This window comes from Drosophila takahashii, chromosome X, assembly GCF_030179915.1.
Source record: "Drosophila takahashii strain IR98-3 E-12201 chromosome X, DtakHiC1v2, whole genome shotgun sequence".
Taxonomy (NCBI): domain Eukaryota; kingdom Metazoa; phylum Arthropoda; class Insecta; order Diptera; family Drosophilidae; genus Drosophila; species Drosophila takahashii.
The window spans coordinates 18,711,159-18,729,164 of NC_091683.1; the positions used below are offsets into that span (position 1 = coordinate 18,711,159).

General features: G+C 42.8%; 1 protein-coding gene and 1 long non-coding RNA gene across 7 annotated transcripts; one reads left to right on the forward strand and one right to left on the reverse strand.

Annotated features, from left to right (window-relative positions):
* Positions 1-775: 775 nt before the first annotated feature.
* LOC138913803 (uncharacterized) lies at positions 776-4,342 on the reverse strand. Of its 4 annotated transcripts, XR_011419643.1 has the most exons (5): positions 4,270-4,341; positions 2,069-4,099; positions 1,138-1,601; positions 910-1,083; positions 776-790 (listed from the first exon to the last, which is right to left on the reverse strand). It is a non-coding gene; the product is annotated as an uncharacterized lncRNA (long non-coding RNA). The 4 variants fall into 4 exon arrangements; XR_011419642.1 differs by lacking the exon at positions 776-790 and having other exon boundaries at positions 867-1,083; positions 4,270-4,342; XR_011419644.1 differs by lacking the exon at positions 776-790 and having other exon boundaries at positions 867-1,083; positions 3,398-4,099; positions 4,270-4,284.
* On the forward strand, positions 3,204-17,859 carry Ork1 (open rectifier K[+] channel 1). 3 transcript variants are annotated; one of them, XM_044396093.2, is made up of 8 exons: positions 3,938-4,076; positions 8,641-8,804; positions 12,919-13,214; positions 13,357-13,608; positions 13,792-13,895; positions 14,021-14,168; positions 14,657-14,732; positions 15,208-17,859. In XM_044396093.2, exons 2-8 carry the CDS (start codon positions 8,663-8,665, stop codon positions 17,253-17,255), a joined length of 3,066 nt encoding a protein of 1,021 aa, XP_044252028.1. In that variant the 5' UTR covers positions 3,938-4,076; positions 8,641-8,662; the 3' UTR covers positions 17,256-17,859. The 3 variants fall into 3 exon arrangements, with proteins under 3 accessions (XP_070074699.1, XP_044252028.1, XP_017002353.2); XM_070218598.1 differs by lacking the exons at positions 3,938-4,076; positions 14,657-14,732 and adding an exon at positions 3,204-3,318 and having other exon boundaries at positions 15,189-17,859; XM_017146864.3 differs by lacking the exon at positions 14,657-14,732 and having other exon boundaries at positions 15,189-17,859.
* Positions 17,860-18,006: the final 147 nt, after the last annotated feature.

Here is an 18,006-nt window from a genome sequence, read left to right on the forward strand (position 1 = left end):
AAATTTCCCGATATCATCCATCTATCGTCCAGTTGATTGATTAAACCAATCGGAAGGGCGCCTAAATCGTCACCAAATGTCAACCACGAATCGATCATTCACGATCCAACCGGCGGCATCCAAGAAACTTTCAGAGGCCCGGGGGCCTGGTGTCCCATCAATTACACTTCGTCTGCATTTATTTAAATACACTCGGATTTGTGGCGGCCACTTTGCGATGACAGGCGAAACACCGGGCGGTTCCGTCGATACATCAAAGCTGACTAGCACTCGTACTTGCAGCGTAATTAATTAATTATGCTTATCGGCATTGGCTAATGCACCTATGAATCAGTTGCCAATTTAAATAGGGGACCGCCACTCCGACTCGATATTCTATACTCGACTCGACGCCCAATATTCGGGGCCTTGAGCGGTTTCTCTCTTTCGCTTTGGATCTCAATCTCTGTAACGAAAACTCGCACTTTCCGCAGAAGCTTATCTTTCCAATTAAAGGCTCCGCTGATCGAGTACAAATGGGATATATTTTAGCACCTCGTTGAGTCGTATTTGCCCGCTCTGATTTGAGGAGCAAACCCAGCTGTTGGGGGGGTTCCCTCCCATCGCAGGGGAGGGGGACCGATGGTCAAATACAATCAATGACGTGGGAAACAGAAGCAGTCATCCAATATTAAATTAATATATTTCTGGGAATTTATGTGAAGCACACTTACCAAAAAATCAATAAAATCTAATGGGCTAATTCCTGCTTTTGACATAAAGATTTTCTAGATTTTAAAGGTCAATATTTCTTCGGAATATTAAATAACATAGGAAATAAAATATATAGAAATAAATAATATACAAATTAATATAATAAATACAAATTATTATATAGAAAAGGCAAGAACAAATACTTTATTTACTTACAAAGTATACATATGTCATTGTACAATGTACATAAAATAAAATCCTAGGAGTCATGGTCAGCACTGCTCCACTTTTTGCTCTGAAAACTATAGATCTCCGATGATCGTGAGTTGTGCTTTTTACGATCGCTGGGCTAAGCTGCGTCGGCGCACGGTGGGCAAAATGGCATACCTGCTACAGGAAAATATACCTTTAAAAATATTCATATATTATAATTCTTCATCTTACTGATTAATACAAGAAAAATTGGTAACAATTCAAGCTCTAACAAAACCATTCTCCATCAGGACCTAATCGAAAATTGTTAGAATTTAAAATTTTTAAATTGTTTTTGTCCAATTTTCGGCATTCAGACAGCTGAGAAGATCCAGTGTAAAGCACTTCTTATCAATACTATCATTGTCCCCGTCGATTCGATGCCCCGGGGGCTACGGCTATCTCCATCTCTCCGCGCTCTCTCTTGAGCTTTCTCCGCTCTTCCGCAGCCGCAGTCGCCAAATCCAAATCGATCAGCGGAGAATACGAAATATGGAGCGTGAGCAAAAAGCGGGGCGATAACTCAACTCTGATCGTCAAGTGTCAGCGTTCTGAGTTGCACTTAAACGGCTCACGGCTCTCACCTCTCGAGAATCCGATTCGATTCGGTTCCGTCGTCCATTTGCAGGTATGCACAGTGGGCCACGAGGTCCTTTCTGGAATTTTTGCACAAATATTTTGTAGCTAAGATCTTAAGTAAATCAAAAGAATAAATAATATTACATATTGTCTTTACACTTATCAATTCTAAGCTTTGGATTCCCTGAAGAAATATCTTGATCATTGAAATCTGAGCAGAAACCTATTGGTATTACCCATTATGAATAAAGTCATCATCAACCAGAATTTCATAGATCATAATATAATTTAGATCATAATATTTTGAAAATAATTATAAAGGGTAAGTGTTCAACTAATTATGAAATTTCTTAGATCTTAATATTTTCAAAATAATTATATAAGGAAAGTTTTCAACTAATTATAAAATTTCTTAGATCATAATATTCTGAAAATAAATATAACCAACTACATAACTAACGAATCAAAGGCCCTGATCAGAAGGGAAAATTCAAATTTCGATACAGGGGCTCGCCATATTGACATTGGCATTGACAGTCGATACCTTTCATTATGACAGGATCAGTTGGTGTAAGCCCCCAAGATCAAGGTGGGATGAGGGTGGGTAGGGTGCTACCATGTGGTTCAGTGGGTGGGTGTGGAGCGGCCATTGCGGTGGCTCGTCTGCCGTTTGACGATCTAAGTTTGCGCTCGGCTAGTGCCCGTCGTAAAGCACTAAAATCCGTAGACAAATTATTTACGTTGGTTGCGATTGTGGTCGCTTTGGTTGTTTTCTTTTTTCTTTATTTTTTTTTTGTTTTTTTTTTTTTTTTGACAACGCACGTTTAGGTGTGTTTTCTGGGCTTGACGGTTGGTCGGTGGGCGTGGCAGTGGCGCCCACTCTGGGTTGGGAGTCTGGCCCCATGTTTCGTACATATTTTCCAAAAAGGTCGGTGGCCATGCTGACGATCAAAACAGAGCACACAGTGGGTTGAGATAAGTGATGCTTGCTCAAATAATACAATTCTGATAAAGATTTAGGTGTCTGTGATCTACAGATCTCTTAATACGGTAAAACTTTGATTTATAACTTTTTTGAAGTTTCAGTGCTTTTTTATTTATATAATTTCCTTAGCTAAACCCTTATTTTCCGTTTGGTAGAAAATCAAGATTAACTTTGAAAAGTTTCTTTTGAATTATATGGTTTGGATCTTCTCCAATCAATTTATTGGCAATTAAGATTACTGTAACAAGAAATACCCAATAGGTGCCAATTTTTTTCTACAGATATTATTAGTTTGGGTTGTATAAAATCGATGTTTTGACGTAAACTAAATGGGCATGTCACGGCTATATTTTATGGTTCATAGGAAACATTTATGAAATGCTATCAATATTACTTTTGATTATTACTTAGTGATTCATAGACTCTGCAGAATTCATTTGTTCTGAAGGATATATTTAAGGAGATTTTTTTTTGAAGATCTTGAGAACTCAAATAGTTTCGGTACTGGGTAATATTTGTTCCACTGTGCTGGCCCGTGTTCCGTTGGTTACTACACAGTATCTCTTTTTTGCGACTGGTGGGGGGTGGGTGGTGGGTGTTTTGGGGGCGAATAGTTGCCGTTTGTCGATCGCCGTTTCGACTTGATTTAGTTTAGTTCGGTTTAGTTAGTGCAGGGATGGGGGTGGGGCTCCCCAACCCGCCAGCCGCACACTCTAAAAAAAAAAAAAAACAAAAACAAAAACAACATTCACACATTTCTTGAGTGACTTCGGCCTGTCTTATTTTTTGGAGCTCGCGAAGAGCTCAAAGTGAGTGAGCACTGGATTAGAGATCACACACACGTATCACACACGGTGTACTTTAATACAAACACACGAATAAACACACCGATCGGCAGTTAAAGGAGGTGGGACAATTACTTAATGCCGCGTTCGTTTGCCGTGCGGTTCTGAGTTCTCAGCTTTTCCGCTCTGATTTCTTGAGTGCCGCACTCGAAGATTTCGTTTTGCTAAGATTCGCCGTTATTCGCTTCGAAAGTGACATAACGGTAACGCTCCTTCTTCTCTCTTCACTCGCTGGAATATCCCTTTGAGACGGGAAGAAGACTCAAGCTCGGCTGGAAATTGAAAACTGGAAATTGCCAAAATCGACGGAAAGCTAAAAAAAAAAAGAGGCACAGAAACAAAAATAGCGGTTAGCTGGGCAGCGACGTCGGCCGCGACGCCGGCGCCGGCAGAGACTGGAAACAGACGTGAGCTTGGAGCAGCGTTCCATTTAAATCAGAACGGTTACGGGAATCGAGAAGCGACGGAGCAACGTCACCGCCGCCGATCGTCACCGTTAACAAAAAGTGTCAACCGACCGCTGGCAGCGCTTCAATTCAGCGTGCGCCGCTTAACGGTAACGGTCCTGCGACGCGATCGCTCAGCTTTCCAACCCTTCCAGTGTTTCGCGATCCTCCTTGCATCCCCCCATCCGCAGAAACAATCGAAAGACGCCAGGAAAGGCGAAAGCTAACGGTTCTTCCGGATCCGAGTGCATCTTTTTTTTTCATCAATTTTTAATCGTGGGTATCCTGAAAGTGAAAAACTAACAAAAAAAAAAAACTAAGGATTATCGGAACAGTGGAACAAAACGAGTTCAATGTGGAAGGATTTCGGTGGTGTGAATTTGTAAACAATCCCCTCTGATTTTCCATTTGCGATCTCCGATCCGTGTTGTTGTCATTATTTTTGGTGTTGTTTTCGTGGTAATTTCACCTTGCACGTCGTTATCTCAGTGGGCCACGAAGAAAGTAAGAGGGCGATCAGACAGAATCGAAATCGGGAAGATTACTTATGCCACAGGTTAGAGTTCTTCTGGGCCCAATCTGATCGATCGGATTCGCATGTGCGCTCCACTTTAGACCGCGCGTCTATATGTCAAAGTACACTGGGGGAAAAGTCGACCTCTTAAGAGGATAATAACAAAAATGATCATGAAAACAAAGACGACCTTGCCAAATTAGTCTTCCAAACTTATATAAAATGGCACAACTAAAGCTGGAAAAGACAATTTTTAAAAGCCAATGTTAAATAAAAAAGTGACAACGTTCTTATGGAGATGTTCATTTCGTAGGTTTTTTGATTGAAATGTAAATTAGGCTTTAACTGAAAAATGTTCAACACTTAATTATTTTTATTTTCTAATTTTTTCCTTTAAATATAAATATAAATATCGATAAATTTTTATTTCCATTTATACATAATTGTTATAAAATCTTTTACAAGGATACGTAAGCTAATCTGATTTTGCAAAATGAAACGGTTGATCACATTATCAAGTAAGATTTTTTTCGAGTGCTTATTTATAATCCCGTGAATCAATCTGTGCCGCACCTCTGTACGGTATCTGTAGCATGAATGCTTTAATTAGCGAAATTGTTTCGCGGTGCAAAAGTGTTTGCTTAACTGTTGTTACCATATGCAAAACGCTCACTTACACAGGGAACCGAATGTACCGTTAGCCTAGAACTAACGGCAACCCGTTATCTGTTATCGATCAGTCGATTGGCAGAGGGCTCTAGAAGTCTTGCGATTGCGCTGAGCCCACGGGCCAAATTCATCCATCATTGGGCATTTGGTTATAAGCAAATATGGGGCCCAACTCCTGATCCCCTAGGTTCGTCAATCAGTTCAGTCGGTAGCGCTCAGTTAATGGTTGGTGGATATTGCCCAATCATCGATACATGTGACAGACAGACTTACAGTCCAACTACCATAAAATGATAGGGAGCATATACCATATTATACCATCTATAATAGAAAGGAAAACATTTTAATACATTTCTTAAAATATATAACATAAAAAAAAAACATTTTTCAAATGATATCCCACGGGAAGGGATTTAACTTTAATATTAAAGTTAGGATCGTTTGGTACCTCAGATGTTTGACTGTCGTTATTAATTGCCCTGTTTAGCCGTGGGCTCTGACGTAGTCTTATCACAAGAAGGAAAACCAGAAGCAGCAACTAAGGCACAAGACGATGACGAGACTGACGGAGGAAACGAGACATTGATAGATCGCAATTCAATTAATCATCTTGCCGCCCCGGCTTGTAAAACAATGTCATCATTAGCACCCAATAGGCTCATCAGCGAACCGTAGGCCCGCCTGGTATTTCCACCCAGATTTTTCAGATTCAGACTCCGGCCACAATGCCAGCGATTCTTGTTCCTTTTTTCCCCCTTCAACTCCCCGAGATTTTCTCGTTTGCTTTCCGAGGAATGAATAAAAAAACAAAAAAATGAAATGCACGGCTTTTGACGCTTGACGACTTTTGCGATTATTTACTAAACGTGTTCATTTTGCAGTTGCTGCTATTTATTATTGATTATACGACTATTTAGCGTCGGTATATGTAAATATTTTGTTATTTATTAATTTTGTTCCACATAATATACCTACGACTGTAGTCCGTACAAACATATCTATATGCAAGAGTCGAGCTTCCCCGATTCTGCACGTAACACGGGGCTCTGAGGTCAGCTCTCTCTGGGGATGCACGTGGGGGTCAGCTGATCAGCTGATCAACGGATCAACGTGCCGTCGATCCTTCGACGATTTCGCCAAAAATACCCCAAATCACCATGAACTGGAGTCTGTGGGCTATCAATTAGTAAACGCTTTTATTGCCATATTAAATGCTCTGTTGTCTACTCCACTTGACGTCAAACATTGACTTGATTCATTTACATGATCATCGAATGTTTATCAGTTGTTATTGTCATTTGTGATTTGGGTTCGACTTGGGTTCGGCTTGATAAAGAGTGGGTCCATTTTATGGGTTTACGATGGGTTTTGGGTGTGGGTGTTTGAGTGATCGCGATATTTCCACTGATCTGTTAAAAGATCTTCCGCTTATTTCCCTATCTATGCTATTTATTTTGTATTACTGCGAATATCCTTATTTTTAAAGTTAAAGAAAACTTCCCAATTGACGATCCTTAATTACCGATTACCAGTAATTTCCGCAAAACTTATTGGCAGAATTTTCCACTCGAAAAGAATTCCAGGGGGCAAGCCCAAAAAAAAGCGTTAAAAAGATCGTTTGGCAATACACAGCGTCATCGAAATGTTTGTTCCGAATAAATAAATACATAAAAAAGGAAACACAATAAATGAAAAGACTTCCATTGAACGGCGTCATCGCCAGGCAGTCAGTGCTCGAAGAACGCGCCCAATAGACGATTTTATTTTTTATTGTTAACAAATTATTGTAGTCGTTGTTGTTGTTGTTCTTGCTGCTTTAGTTGCCATTGCTCATAGGGGCTATGAGCTATAGCCCTCATGGATCGAAACAAAAACAAGACTACTCCATAGATAATTTAATAGAAATTATACAGTAAGAACGATAATAATAATTAAAACTGTTGCAGAAAGCGTAGCTGCGAGCTGGAGAATCGTTATCAGCGATCACTTGACTTGAACAACGGGAATAAACAATTCGAATTGTCCCAATGTAATCAAGCGTGTAATGAGAAGACTCTACCGATACGAGGCGATAGGGAATGGGCGTTGGAAATAGAAAATAGAAACCACGGAGGTTCCAAACTGCAGAGAACTGCGTTCCGAGATTAGGCGATTCACGTGAATCGGCGGGGGAATCCACGATTCCCGAGTTCTACGCGCGTAAAGTCCACACGAACTACCCCAACATGAACTCATTAAGGCGAACACGCAGCCATCTTTATCTTTATGATATTGTAAGAACCACAAATCTGCACCACCAAACGTTTATCTTTATGATATTGTAAGAACTTTCCCCATCAATTGGCAATTAGCAACCAATCGGCTGCCTGACTAATGCTCTCCACCAATCGTATATCTTTATGATACCGTAAGAACCTGAGCCATCGGACATGAATAGAACTTAAGAGCTGATATGTCAAGTACTTTCATCATAGAGCTCCTTCGGCGGGGGGTTTAGATGACTCCACACCGTTTATCTTTATGATGTCCGCGCTTCAAGAACTCTAATCATTTTGCTAATGACTAAAGCCACCGCCAAACGTTTGACACCTGATCCGAGTTTTGTTTTTGGAACTCGGGCTTGTCAACTTGTATTTTTGTTTTGCATTCGCGATCGCTAATTGGCCGCCAAGTGCGGTACATTGCGAGTTGTCGGTTGACACCCACAGCAGCCCCCGAATAACCCTGGCCCCCGCGATCCCCAGACATTCGCACACTACACTACATTTTTGTAGATAAGAGTCCCATAACTTGGACTGCTGGGAGGGCAACGTCTGCGACGGTCGCTAATCGTTAGCGGACTACTTTGCACCGCGAGAAATCGTGGAAAATTAGCGGTATTGCCCTGGTCTCGGTGCCCGGCGATATGATTAGAAGTGTCAATAGGTGTAAGCCGGAGCGATGACGTCGTCTCCAACTCCTGAGCGATCCAGCGATCCCACGATGACGATCATGGGCGAAGGAGACACCTTTGATAGGGGAGCGCGTGCTTTTTTTAAAGGAATTCGGCTTGAGAATAGATCAACTTCACCGAAAGGGAAGGTACTGTACCTTGGTAGACCCAAAAACATATCGATATGAAACGTAGATCGATTTTACAGGTAAATTTGACCTGGCCGAAAAGAGTATTTCATGTAAAAACGATATGGGCTTTGCAAGACCTGAAATTTACATGGCCATATCAATTTTACATGTTTTTTTGTGATTTGGCTAAAGATCATCCAAGTTTTAGATAAGCTATTCAAATTGCTTAAAGAAGGTTACCATTTAAATTCACAAGTCTTGGGTGTTCAACCTTTTACTCCAGTAATACCACCATTAAACGCATAAGACCCGCTACTTTGGGCGGAGGGCATGGAACCGTATAGTCCGGTATCTGCTCTCTCCTATCGTACACATATAGACAACAACTAGAGCGACTGGCCAGCACTTGAGCAATCGCAATCAAGCTTCGATTAGCGGCGATACAACCATAAATAACGACAGACAACAAGAGCGAAGCGATCCCACCGAAACCCCAAAACACTGATCCACTGATTTCGATTCCGATTTCGATTCCCATTCCGATTCTGATTCTGATTTCGATTTCGGCACTCTCTGGAAACTCTGTCCTTTCAGGTAGCGCGACACCCCGACGAGCATGTCGCCGAATCGATGGATCCTGCTGCTCATCTTCTACATATCCTACCTGATGTTCGGGGCGGCGATCTATTATCACATCGAGCACGGCGAGGAGAAGCTGGCCCGCGCCGCCGAGTGGAAGGAGCAAGTTGATATCAACGGTGGGTGAGCTTCCAAAAGAAACCCTCAAAATCCCCATACCCCATATAGTCATAAGTAGCCGCGTGATCCGGATCGATCCACGACCATCGATCCATGAGCATGTGATCCCGCCACCAACTAAATGGTCGCCCACGACTTCGATAGAAAGTCTAGACCCATGTCGGATCGGTTGAAGCGTTGACACCCACTTGTTGAGGTTTCTCGACTCGTGGATCGTGGCTCGCGAAGTCTAGCTCAAGATTTTTGAATGGAACTTTTTGGGATAAAACGGAGCCATCTTAAGGTCCCAAGGGTTTTAAAAAAAGAATCCCCTTGGGGAAATATTGGAAAGTTATCATCTCTAAAATGGGATCTCTGGATGAAAAAAATTACAATTTTTGAAGTTGGATTTTTAAACTACTTTAATATGATTCCAAAATATATGATATTTTTGTTTAGAACTAAAATATATTATATTGGGCAAAGTAAGTTTTTGATTTTTATGATTTTTAAAATAGATGATCTTTTTGTTTATAAATAAAATACATTATATTGGGGATTAAACAAAGTAAGCAAGTTTAAGATCCCCCTCTTAAAGTATACATACATATGTAAAGCGCTATCCCAATGATATCTGGTTTTATTTTTTTTGGTAAAACGTGCGTAAATGTAGGAGGAAAGTGTGAGGTTTACGACTCAACAAGTCTGCCTTATAGACAACGCGACCTCTATATTCGGATTCGGACACATATCTCGATATATATATATATATATATCGGGGTGTGAGAGCGATTATATCTACGCTAAATCGAGCCGCAGTCTCGGATGTATTTATTTTAATGCCTCTTCAATTGCAATAAATCCGGATTTAAATAGCACATAAAATGTGCTAATTGTGCAAATAAATAACCCATAAACGCTCTAATTAGTAACCATCGACCCAAGACGTGTGTGGATCGTAACGGATTGAATCAGAGGCTTACATACCTGATATACGATCACCGATCGACCTAAAAGCCCCGCAATGGAGCGTAGGTCACTCGGCATTAGTCAAGGGTTCGATAAGCAATCGAGCACTTCGGAGGATACCAGATAGGCCCCTCTGAGTCCCCAACTAATTCCCCGGAATCCGCAATTGCATATGTAAGCAGGCAAAGCCACTGGACAAAGTCACCTTAATCACTCCCGACTTTGGGCCAAGCGAAACAACAGCACTCCAGTTGGTTAAAAGTTGGACAATCGCCAGCCGATGACTTTCAAGTGTCCACACAACCGCGGTGAGATTAAGTTTGAGCTATTGACACCTGATAAGGTGACCGGGCCAAGGGATCTCCCACGAAAATGGACAAGAAGGTGATTGATCAGTGGTTTGGAATGCACGGATTATTAACTTGGAGTTTGGCTTGGAGGCTATATTAATTTCTTATCTTTTTGGGTACTTAATATGTTCACATTTTGATCTGGATCTTCCTAACTTAACGCTTATAATACCACCGAAATTTTGCGAAAAAATGCATTGAGTCTCATGATATAATCGTTTAATTCAAAGTGATTGAAAACTTAGGCGATTTAAAGTTTTAGTTATGAGGCATTAATGCTTGCAAATTTATAATTTAAATAATCTCTGAGTAAACTTTGAAACAGGATGTGAGAATTAGGGAATTTAAAAATATTAATTATAACTTTAAGTACTTAAAAATAGTCACCATATAAAGTAAATACTTTTGTATTTCCGAAAGTTCGCCATCTGAGATCGTATCGATGGGACCAAGGTTCTGAAAGATCCTCGAGAAGGCATGCATCACTGACCTCGACCTCAGATGGCTTGATAATGCACTGAGTGATGACTTTCAGCCTCGCTGTGTCAGCTCTAATTAAATTAATTTATCAATTTGTTTGCCACAAACTTTTCCGGGCCGCACTCAATCACCGAGATAATCAGAGTCGAGAGTCGAGAGGACTTGCAAGAATTCGAGATAATGATCGACTTCTATGAACAAATTGCCGGCAATCAAGATCCCCAGTGGACCAACAAAGGCGATTAAATTGTGCCCGTCGCTCAGTGGTTCCACTATATGGCGGATATATAGTTGGACCTCACCACACTGTTGATGTTGATGGCTGTAGCTGTTAATCTCTGAATCTCTGAATTGCCCCCAATTGCGTCCCGTTGTGATCTGAACGATCAGAGATGTCAGAGATGAGATGACACCCGCTGCAAGTACCTTTGTTGGTGCCTCCGGACGCATTTATTGAATTATGCAATTCGTTAAAAGATTACCGGGTACTGGGCACATTTGGCATGGCATTTGCACAAGGCTCAGGGTTTATTGAATGATTGCAGCCGCTCGACTTCTCGACTTCTCTACTCGAGTCTGATGAACTTGGCAATAAAGGTTAGACAGCCGATCATGAAAATCCAAGTGTTTTTGCACTCGTTGTGATAACACAAAGCTGTGGGATCTCTAGTAGTTAGAGAGCATTTGAATTCGATCTATCAATCAGATCGATGGATTAATCAATTAGTGTAATAGCCATTCAATAGAATAGTCATTCAATAATAAAGTCATTCAAAAGATCAAAAATAAATGATAGATTACAACCAAACTTGATAATCCCTAGCTATTTTTAGAGTGTGCAATCATTTTTTGATTCAGTTATATAGCAACTGGTAGATAAGAACTACTCGAAGATTGTTTAATAGTGGTTTTAGAAATCCAACAAGGGCACTTAACGATCGATATAATAGTTTCTCAAATCCTTGTAGATTTTTCAGAAACTTTACTACGTGATCGTTTGCTAATCTCAAATCATTCAATCAATTGCGTAAACTTCCCGTCATTTAATTTATTCCCAGAACTCAAATCTGATCGAAAAAGCTCTACATTACTGACCTACAGCAAGATATGCCAAAGCTCTCTCGCCGGCCACGATCACAATTAATTTCCTTAATAAATATCTTTGCATTGAGACCGACGGGGATCGTTCATCCAGCGCATTTCAATTAACCAGAGCAACATCGTCCGGGTCAGGTCATGATCGTGGTGATTGCCCATTGAGATCGGTGCACGGAGAAAAAATCAATTTGGGTTTTTCAATTTTAATCCGTTCTGGAAATCGTATACAAAAGCGTGCCTTGTTGGGTAGGATTTTGTTGTGGGCGGTAATATCGGAAAAATGTTGTTTGCATTCTTTTTGAATAGCAAAATTCCTTTCTGGGGGTGATATATCAGCTATACCCATATTTCTGTTGTGTCGGCCAAGAAACTCTTTTTTTTTGGAAATTCGGGATTTCGGTTTTTGACAAAAACAGGAATTTTTTCTTTTGGTTTTTTTGCTGTAACTTGGCCAAAAATGGTTCTACGCCAAAAATACATACTGTTTTGAACAGATAACAAAATATAAATAAATATAATAAATAAATCCATGACACTTTCCGTGTGAAATAATAAAATTTTCCCCAATTTTCAATTTTATTTATAAGGGGGTACATCATAATTTTTTACGAAAAATGAAAAAAAATAAAATGTTCAGGCTTCAATGCCAATCGATTGGAAATTTAATAACGAGTTCAGAAAGGTATGACAATCCATATTTGGATTAATATTTCTATTGTTACGGTCAAACAACGAATTATTTTTTTGCGAAAAATTGAGATCTGGGTTTTTGGTAAAAATAGGAATTTCTCCTTTTTCTTTTTTTTCTGTAACTTGGCAGAAAAAGCTCTTAGACTAAAAATACATACTGTTTAAAAAAATTCCCTTGCAAAGAAAAAAAAATGTTATTTAAAAAAAATTTGAAATCTAATAAGTAGCACCTCTAAAAAAATCGTATCACTGTAATCGGATCAACGACCAGTCCGAGTGGCAATTGTTTTAGTGCAAAATATAGCACGCTGGGGGAAATCGGGGGTTAGCCAGTGACGATCAGTGGATCTCTGAAAACGTAACGGTTTTCTTTTATGCCCATTGTTTGGAAAGCGGAAGGTTAGCCACCGGTCGCACATTTACATCCGGATCGGATTCGGTTGGACACGTGAACGACAAAGGGGGAAAATTAAAATTGATTTGATTTCACGCTCGATCGGTCATGAAAGTTCACTCTTCTGATCATCTCCTTTGACTTTTTGCACAGAATATCTTCTGGATGAGCTGGCCGACAAGAACCGGACCACCCAGAACGAGATTCTCGAGCGGATCTCGGACTATTGTGGCAAACCGGTGACCTTGCCCACGCAAAATGATACGCCCTACACGTGGACCTTCTACCACGCCTTCTTCTTCGCCTTCACCGTCTGCTCAACGGTGGGCTATGGCAACATATCGCCGACCACCTTTGCCGGACGGATGATAATGATAGCGTACTCGGTGATTGGAATCCCCGTCAACGGAATCCTCTTCGCGGGGCTGGGTGAATACTTTGGGCGCACGGTAAGTAAATGTAACTTAAAAAGCTAACTAACCCTATCTAAACTAATAAAATAGTACCTATAAAAAACGATCAGTAGCAAAATTCACACAGAAAAAATTGACAAAAAAAATCTAATAATCTATATATGTTATATCCCGCCAGTTTGAAGCGATCTACAGGCGATACAAAAAGTACAAGATGTCCTCGGACATGCACTATGTTCCGCCGCAACTGGGATTAATCACCACCGTGGTTATCGCCCTGATTCCGGGCATAGCCCTCTTCCTGCTGCTGCCCTCGTGGGTGTTCACCTACTTCGAGGACTGGCCCTATTCCATTTCGCTGTACTACAGCTATGTGACCACGACCACGATAGGTTTTGGTGACTATGTGCCCACGTTTGGAGCTAATCAGGTGAGACTCACTACTAAGATTTTCGAAAGAATGGAATACCTAAATCAGTGGTGGCCAGCAGAATTTGACTGCTTGACAGCGTATGTGAGCGTCGAAACGCTAGCAGCGCAGCGGCAGAGAAATTTATATCCCGTGGGCCCTGATTTAAATGTATATATCTAAAACTTTTTATTTTCTTTATAGCCTCGCGAGTTTGGCGGCTGGTTCGTGGTTTATCAGATCTTTGTGATCGTGTGGTTTATCTTCTCCCTGGGCTATCTGGTCATGATCATGACATTTATCACTCGGTAGGTAATGGGCTGCATCGAAATCCATCGCATGTCCAGGGGTTCGCCTCGTTTCGTGTCCTTTGCATGATCTAACCCAACTTGTATTTCTCATCCATTTAACATCGGGCATTCGGCATGAACAGGGGACTCCAGAGCAAGAAGCTGGCGTACCTGGAGCAGCAGTTGTCCTCCAACCTGAAGGCCACTCAAAATCGCATCTGGACAGGCGTCACCAAGGATGTGGGCTACCTAAGGCGAATGCTCAATGAGCTCTACATCCTCAAAGTGAAGGTAAACGACACTCGTCATCCAAGTCAACTCACAAATGGGCTAGCACTCAGTGTTTACAAATCCCGATTCTGTTTCGGAATGGGATAGCACTATATAATACTAAATTAGTCATGCATCTATGAATTGCAATAACCTGGGGATTTTCAAGCCAGAATTATACCAACTAATTACTTTATAATACATACATATATGGGCAATAACATATAGAGTAATAACAATTTATATTTATTTCATTTACACTTAAAACTTCAAATAATAATGAAAACTGGGAATTTTAACATAAATATATACTAACTGGGTTTATTTTAAATAAGAATTAAGATTAAAGCTTGTCTTCGATGTGATTATGCGTCCCAGACGTCCTAACCATTGATCTTGCAAAGAGATTTCCATTGGGAATACCTTCAATGTTTCGTGTCCGACTAAGCGGTATTCAATATTCCCAATCCTAACCTCAAATCTCATATAGCCGCTGTTCTCCGTTCTAGTTTTGTCGAAAGGGAAATAGAAAGAAGTCGAAGAATAAGGCTAAGACTGAGCAGAAAAAGAAGAAGAGCGGCCGAAGTAAGTAACTACCAGGGATTCCCCAGTGGACCGATTTCAAGAAGGCATATTTAGGATATAGTGCTAGCCCAGAATAGACCGACAGACAGAGGATTAGATTACACACAGATTAGAGCTTGAAACTATTTCTTGATATTAAATATGTGCTTTCCCTTGAAAAGATTGATGTTATCGAATTGATATTGTGTAAATATCGAGAATATCGATAATATATTGACAGTTTTCTTGAAAACATTAATTTTATCGGGAAAATATCGAGAATATCGATAATTTTCAAGCTCTACCACAGATAGAGGTGAAAAGACTAATTCAAACTATTCTCTTTACATGTTCAACACACCAACCAACACTCCACACTCCTAAAACTGATCACACAAATGGACTATTACATGGGGTTTTTGGATCTCAAACCTATTTCCTATAAACTCCGTTCCTATATCGAATTAACCCTCCCAGCCCGTGTACACCGACATAGATATCGCCTACACCCTGCCCCGCTCCAATTCGTGTCCGGATCTGAGCATGTACCGCATAGAGCCTGCCCCGATTCCCAGCCGGAAGAGAGCCTTCTCGGTGTGCGCCGACCTGGCTGCCGCCCAGCGGGAGGCGGGCACAATGGTGCACGCCAGCTCGGACACGGAGCTGAGCAAGCTGGATCGCGAGAAGACGTTCGAGACGGCGGAGGCGTACCGCCAGACCACCGATCTGCTGGCCAAGGTGGTCAGTGCTCTGGCCACGGTGAAGCCACCGCCGGCGGAGGCCGAGGATGCTGCTTTGTACGGTGGCTATCACGGCTTCTCCGACTCCCAGATCCTGGCCAGCGAATGGTCCTTCTCGACGGTGAACGAGTTCAGCACGCCGCGTCGCCCACGCCAACGTGCCTGCTCCGATTTCAATTTGGAGGCGCCGCGCTGGCAGAGCGAGCGACCACTGCGCTCCGGCCACAACGAGTGGACGTGGAGCGGCGACAACCAGCAGATCCAGGAGGCCTTCAATCAGCGCTACAAGGGCCAGCAGTCGAACGGAGCAGCCATGGTCCATCTGGAGCCGGATGCTTTGGAGGAGCAGCTGAAGAAGCCATCGCCGCCGGGAGCAGCGGGTCGCGTCAAGAAGTTCTCCATGCCGGATGGCCTGCGTCGCCTGTTCCCCTTCCAAAGGAAGCGACCCTCGCAGGATTTGGAGCGCAAGTTGTCGGTGGTTTCGGTGCCCGAGGGCGTCCACTCGCAGCAGGCACGATCTCCGATGGATTACTACAGCAACACGGTCACAGCGGCCTCCAGTCAGTTTTATTTGCGCAACGGACGTGGTCCTCCGCCGGCCTTCGAATCGAATGGCAGTTTGGCCAGCACCGGCGGCGGGTTGACCAACCTGGGTTTCCAGCTGGAGGATGGGTCGACTCCACTGGGCGGCGGAGGAGCAGGAGGAGCCTATCAGCGGAGGGCTCCAGCTGGAAAGCGACGACGCGAGAGCATCTACACGCAGAATCCGGCGCCCTCCGCTCGCCGGGGTAGCATGTATCCGCCCACTGCGCAAGCGATGGCCCAAATGCAGATGCGACGCGGCAGCCTGGCCACCAGTGGCTCCGCTGGTTCGGCGGCCATGGCAGCGGTGGCCGCTCGTCGGGGCAGCCTCTTCCCAGCCACCGCATCCTCGTCGGTAGGATCCATGGCTCCGCGTCGCAGCAGCATCTTCTCGGTGACCTCCGACAAGGACATGAATGTCCTGGAGCAGACGACCATTGCGGATTTGATACGCGCTTTGGAGGTGGTACACACCCATGCCGTGCTGGATGAACAGCAGCAGCAGCAGGCGGCGGCGACCGCAGGTGGAGGAGCATCATCCAAGGGCAGCCGTAAGCAGCGCAAGATGGGCAATGCTGGTTTGGATCCACCGCAGCTGCCGCCCATCCTTTCCCTCTTTGCCGGCGATCAAACGCGTTCGCTGCAGGCGGCGGCGGCCAATCGGCTGTACGCTCGTCGCTCCACCATTGTTGGCATATCACCCACCCAGGGAGGAGGAGCAGCCGGGCCGCCGCCCAGCTACACCGAGCGAGCCGGAAGTCAGAGCGCCACTTCCGTTTCCGGTCCCTCGTCAAATGCAACAGGAGCAGCAGCAACAGGAGCAGCAGCAACAACAACAACTGGGCAGGGCAAGTTCCGTCGTCGCTTCAGCGTGAGGCCGACTGCCCTGCAGATTCCACCTGGACAGGCGCCGCCACCAGGTGCCAATTTGATGGATTCGTCCTCGCAATCGGCGCTCCAGCGACGCCTCTCGCTGCGTCCTTCGCCGCTGGCCCGCGAACTGTCGCCCACCTCGCCGCCCGGCGGAACGGCCAACGAGGAGTCGGGAGTCAGCGGTACGTCCGCCCAGCGGCTGTTGCCTTTGAACGCCGCCACCAGGCCGAGCACCAGCAGCACCCACTCGCCGCTCTCGAGGATCGTGCAGATCTCGCAGGCGCAGCGCAAGAGCAGCATGCCCAGCACGGCGGCGGGATCGGGATCGGGTGCGGGTTCCGAGAAGTAGTTTCCTTGATAGTTCTGTAATCCATTAGATGTATTTGCCAACCTCTCGTTTATCGTCCATGTCCAAGGGGATTGTTTGCATCCCGTTTATAGTCGATAAGGCTGCCAAAAGTCCCTAGTTGTTATTATAATATTACCTATAACCCATTTACAAGCGTATATCCAGTTATCCTAGTGTTATGTATTTTTAAAACTATCTCTCTCTCTCTATTGTTATCCTGTATTTATACCCATCTGTATCTGCATCTATATCCTAATCTATATATATGTATATTCCTTTTATGTATCTTGCTAAGAAGGGGCTTATATGAACAAAACAATCCACATGTTTTCAGGCATTCGATTGGGACTCGAAAAGGGATCTCGATACGGATGTCATTTTCCATTTAGCTCTTAGAGTGACTTCATTTCCCCAAACATTCCACATGCTGTTATATGTACAATAAAGATAATCTGCGAAAATACAAACTGGCTTTTGAAATACTTAAAAAGCGTATAACTTTGCTCTACAGATTTTCAAACATTTGTAACTAGCTTTAAAAAAAAAAAACTATAACGATTAGCAAAATTTGAATTTTCTTTTATGCATAAATAGCATCTTTTAATTTATGTACCTATAATATAAAGTTAAAATGATTTTTAAAATTTCAATATCCAAAAAAGAACCTACTTTTATTTAATTAACTAAGTAAAAAAGGTAACTAATTTCTAAATTTACCTTGGTGAAATATTAAAAAAACGGTAAAAAAAAA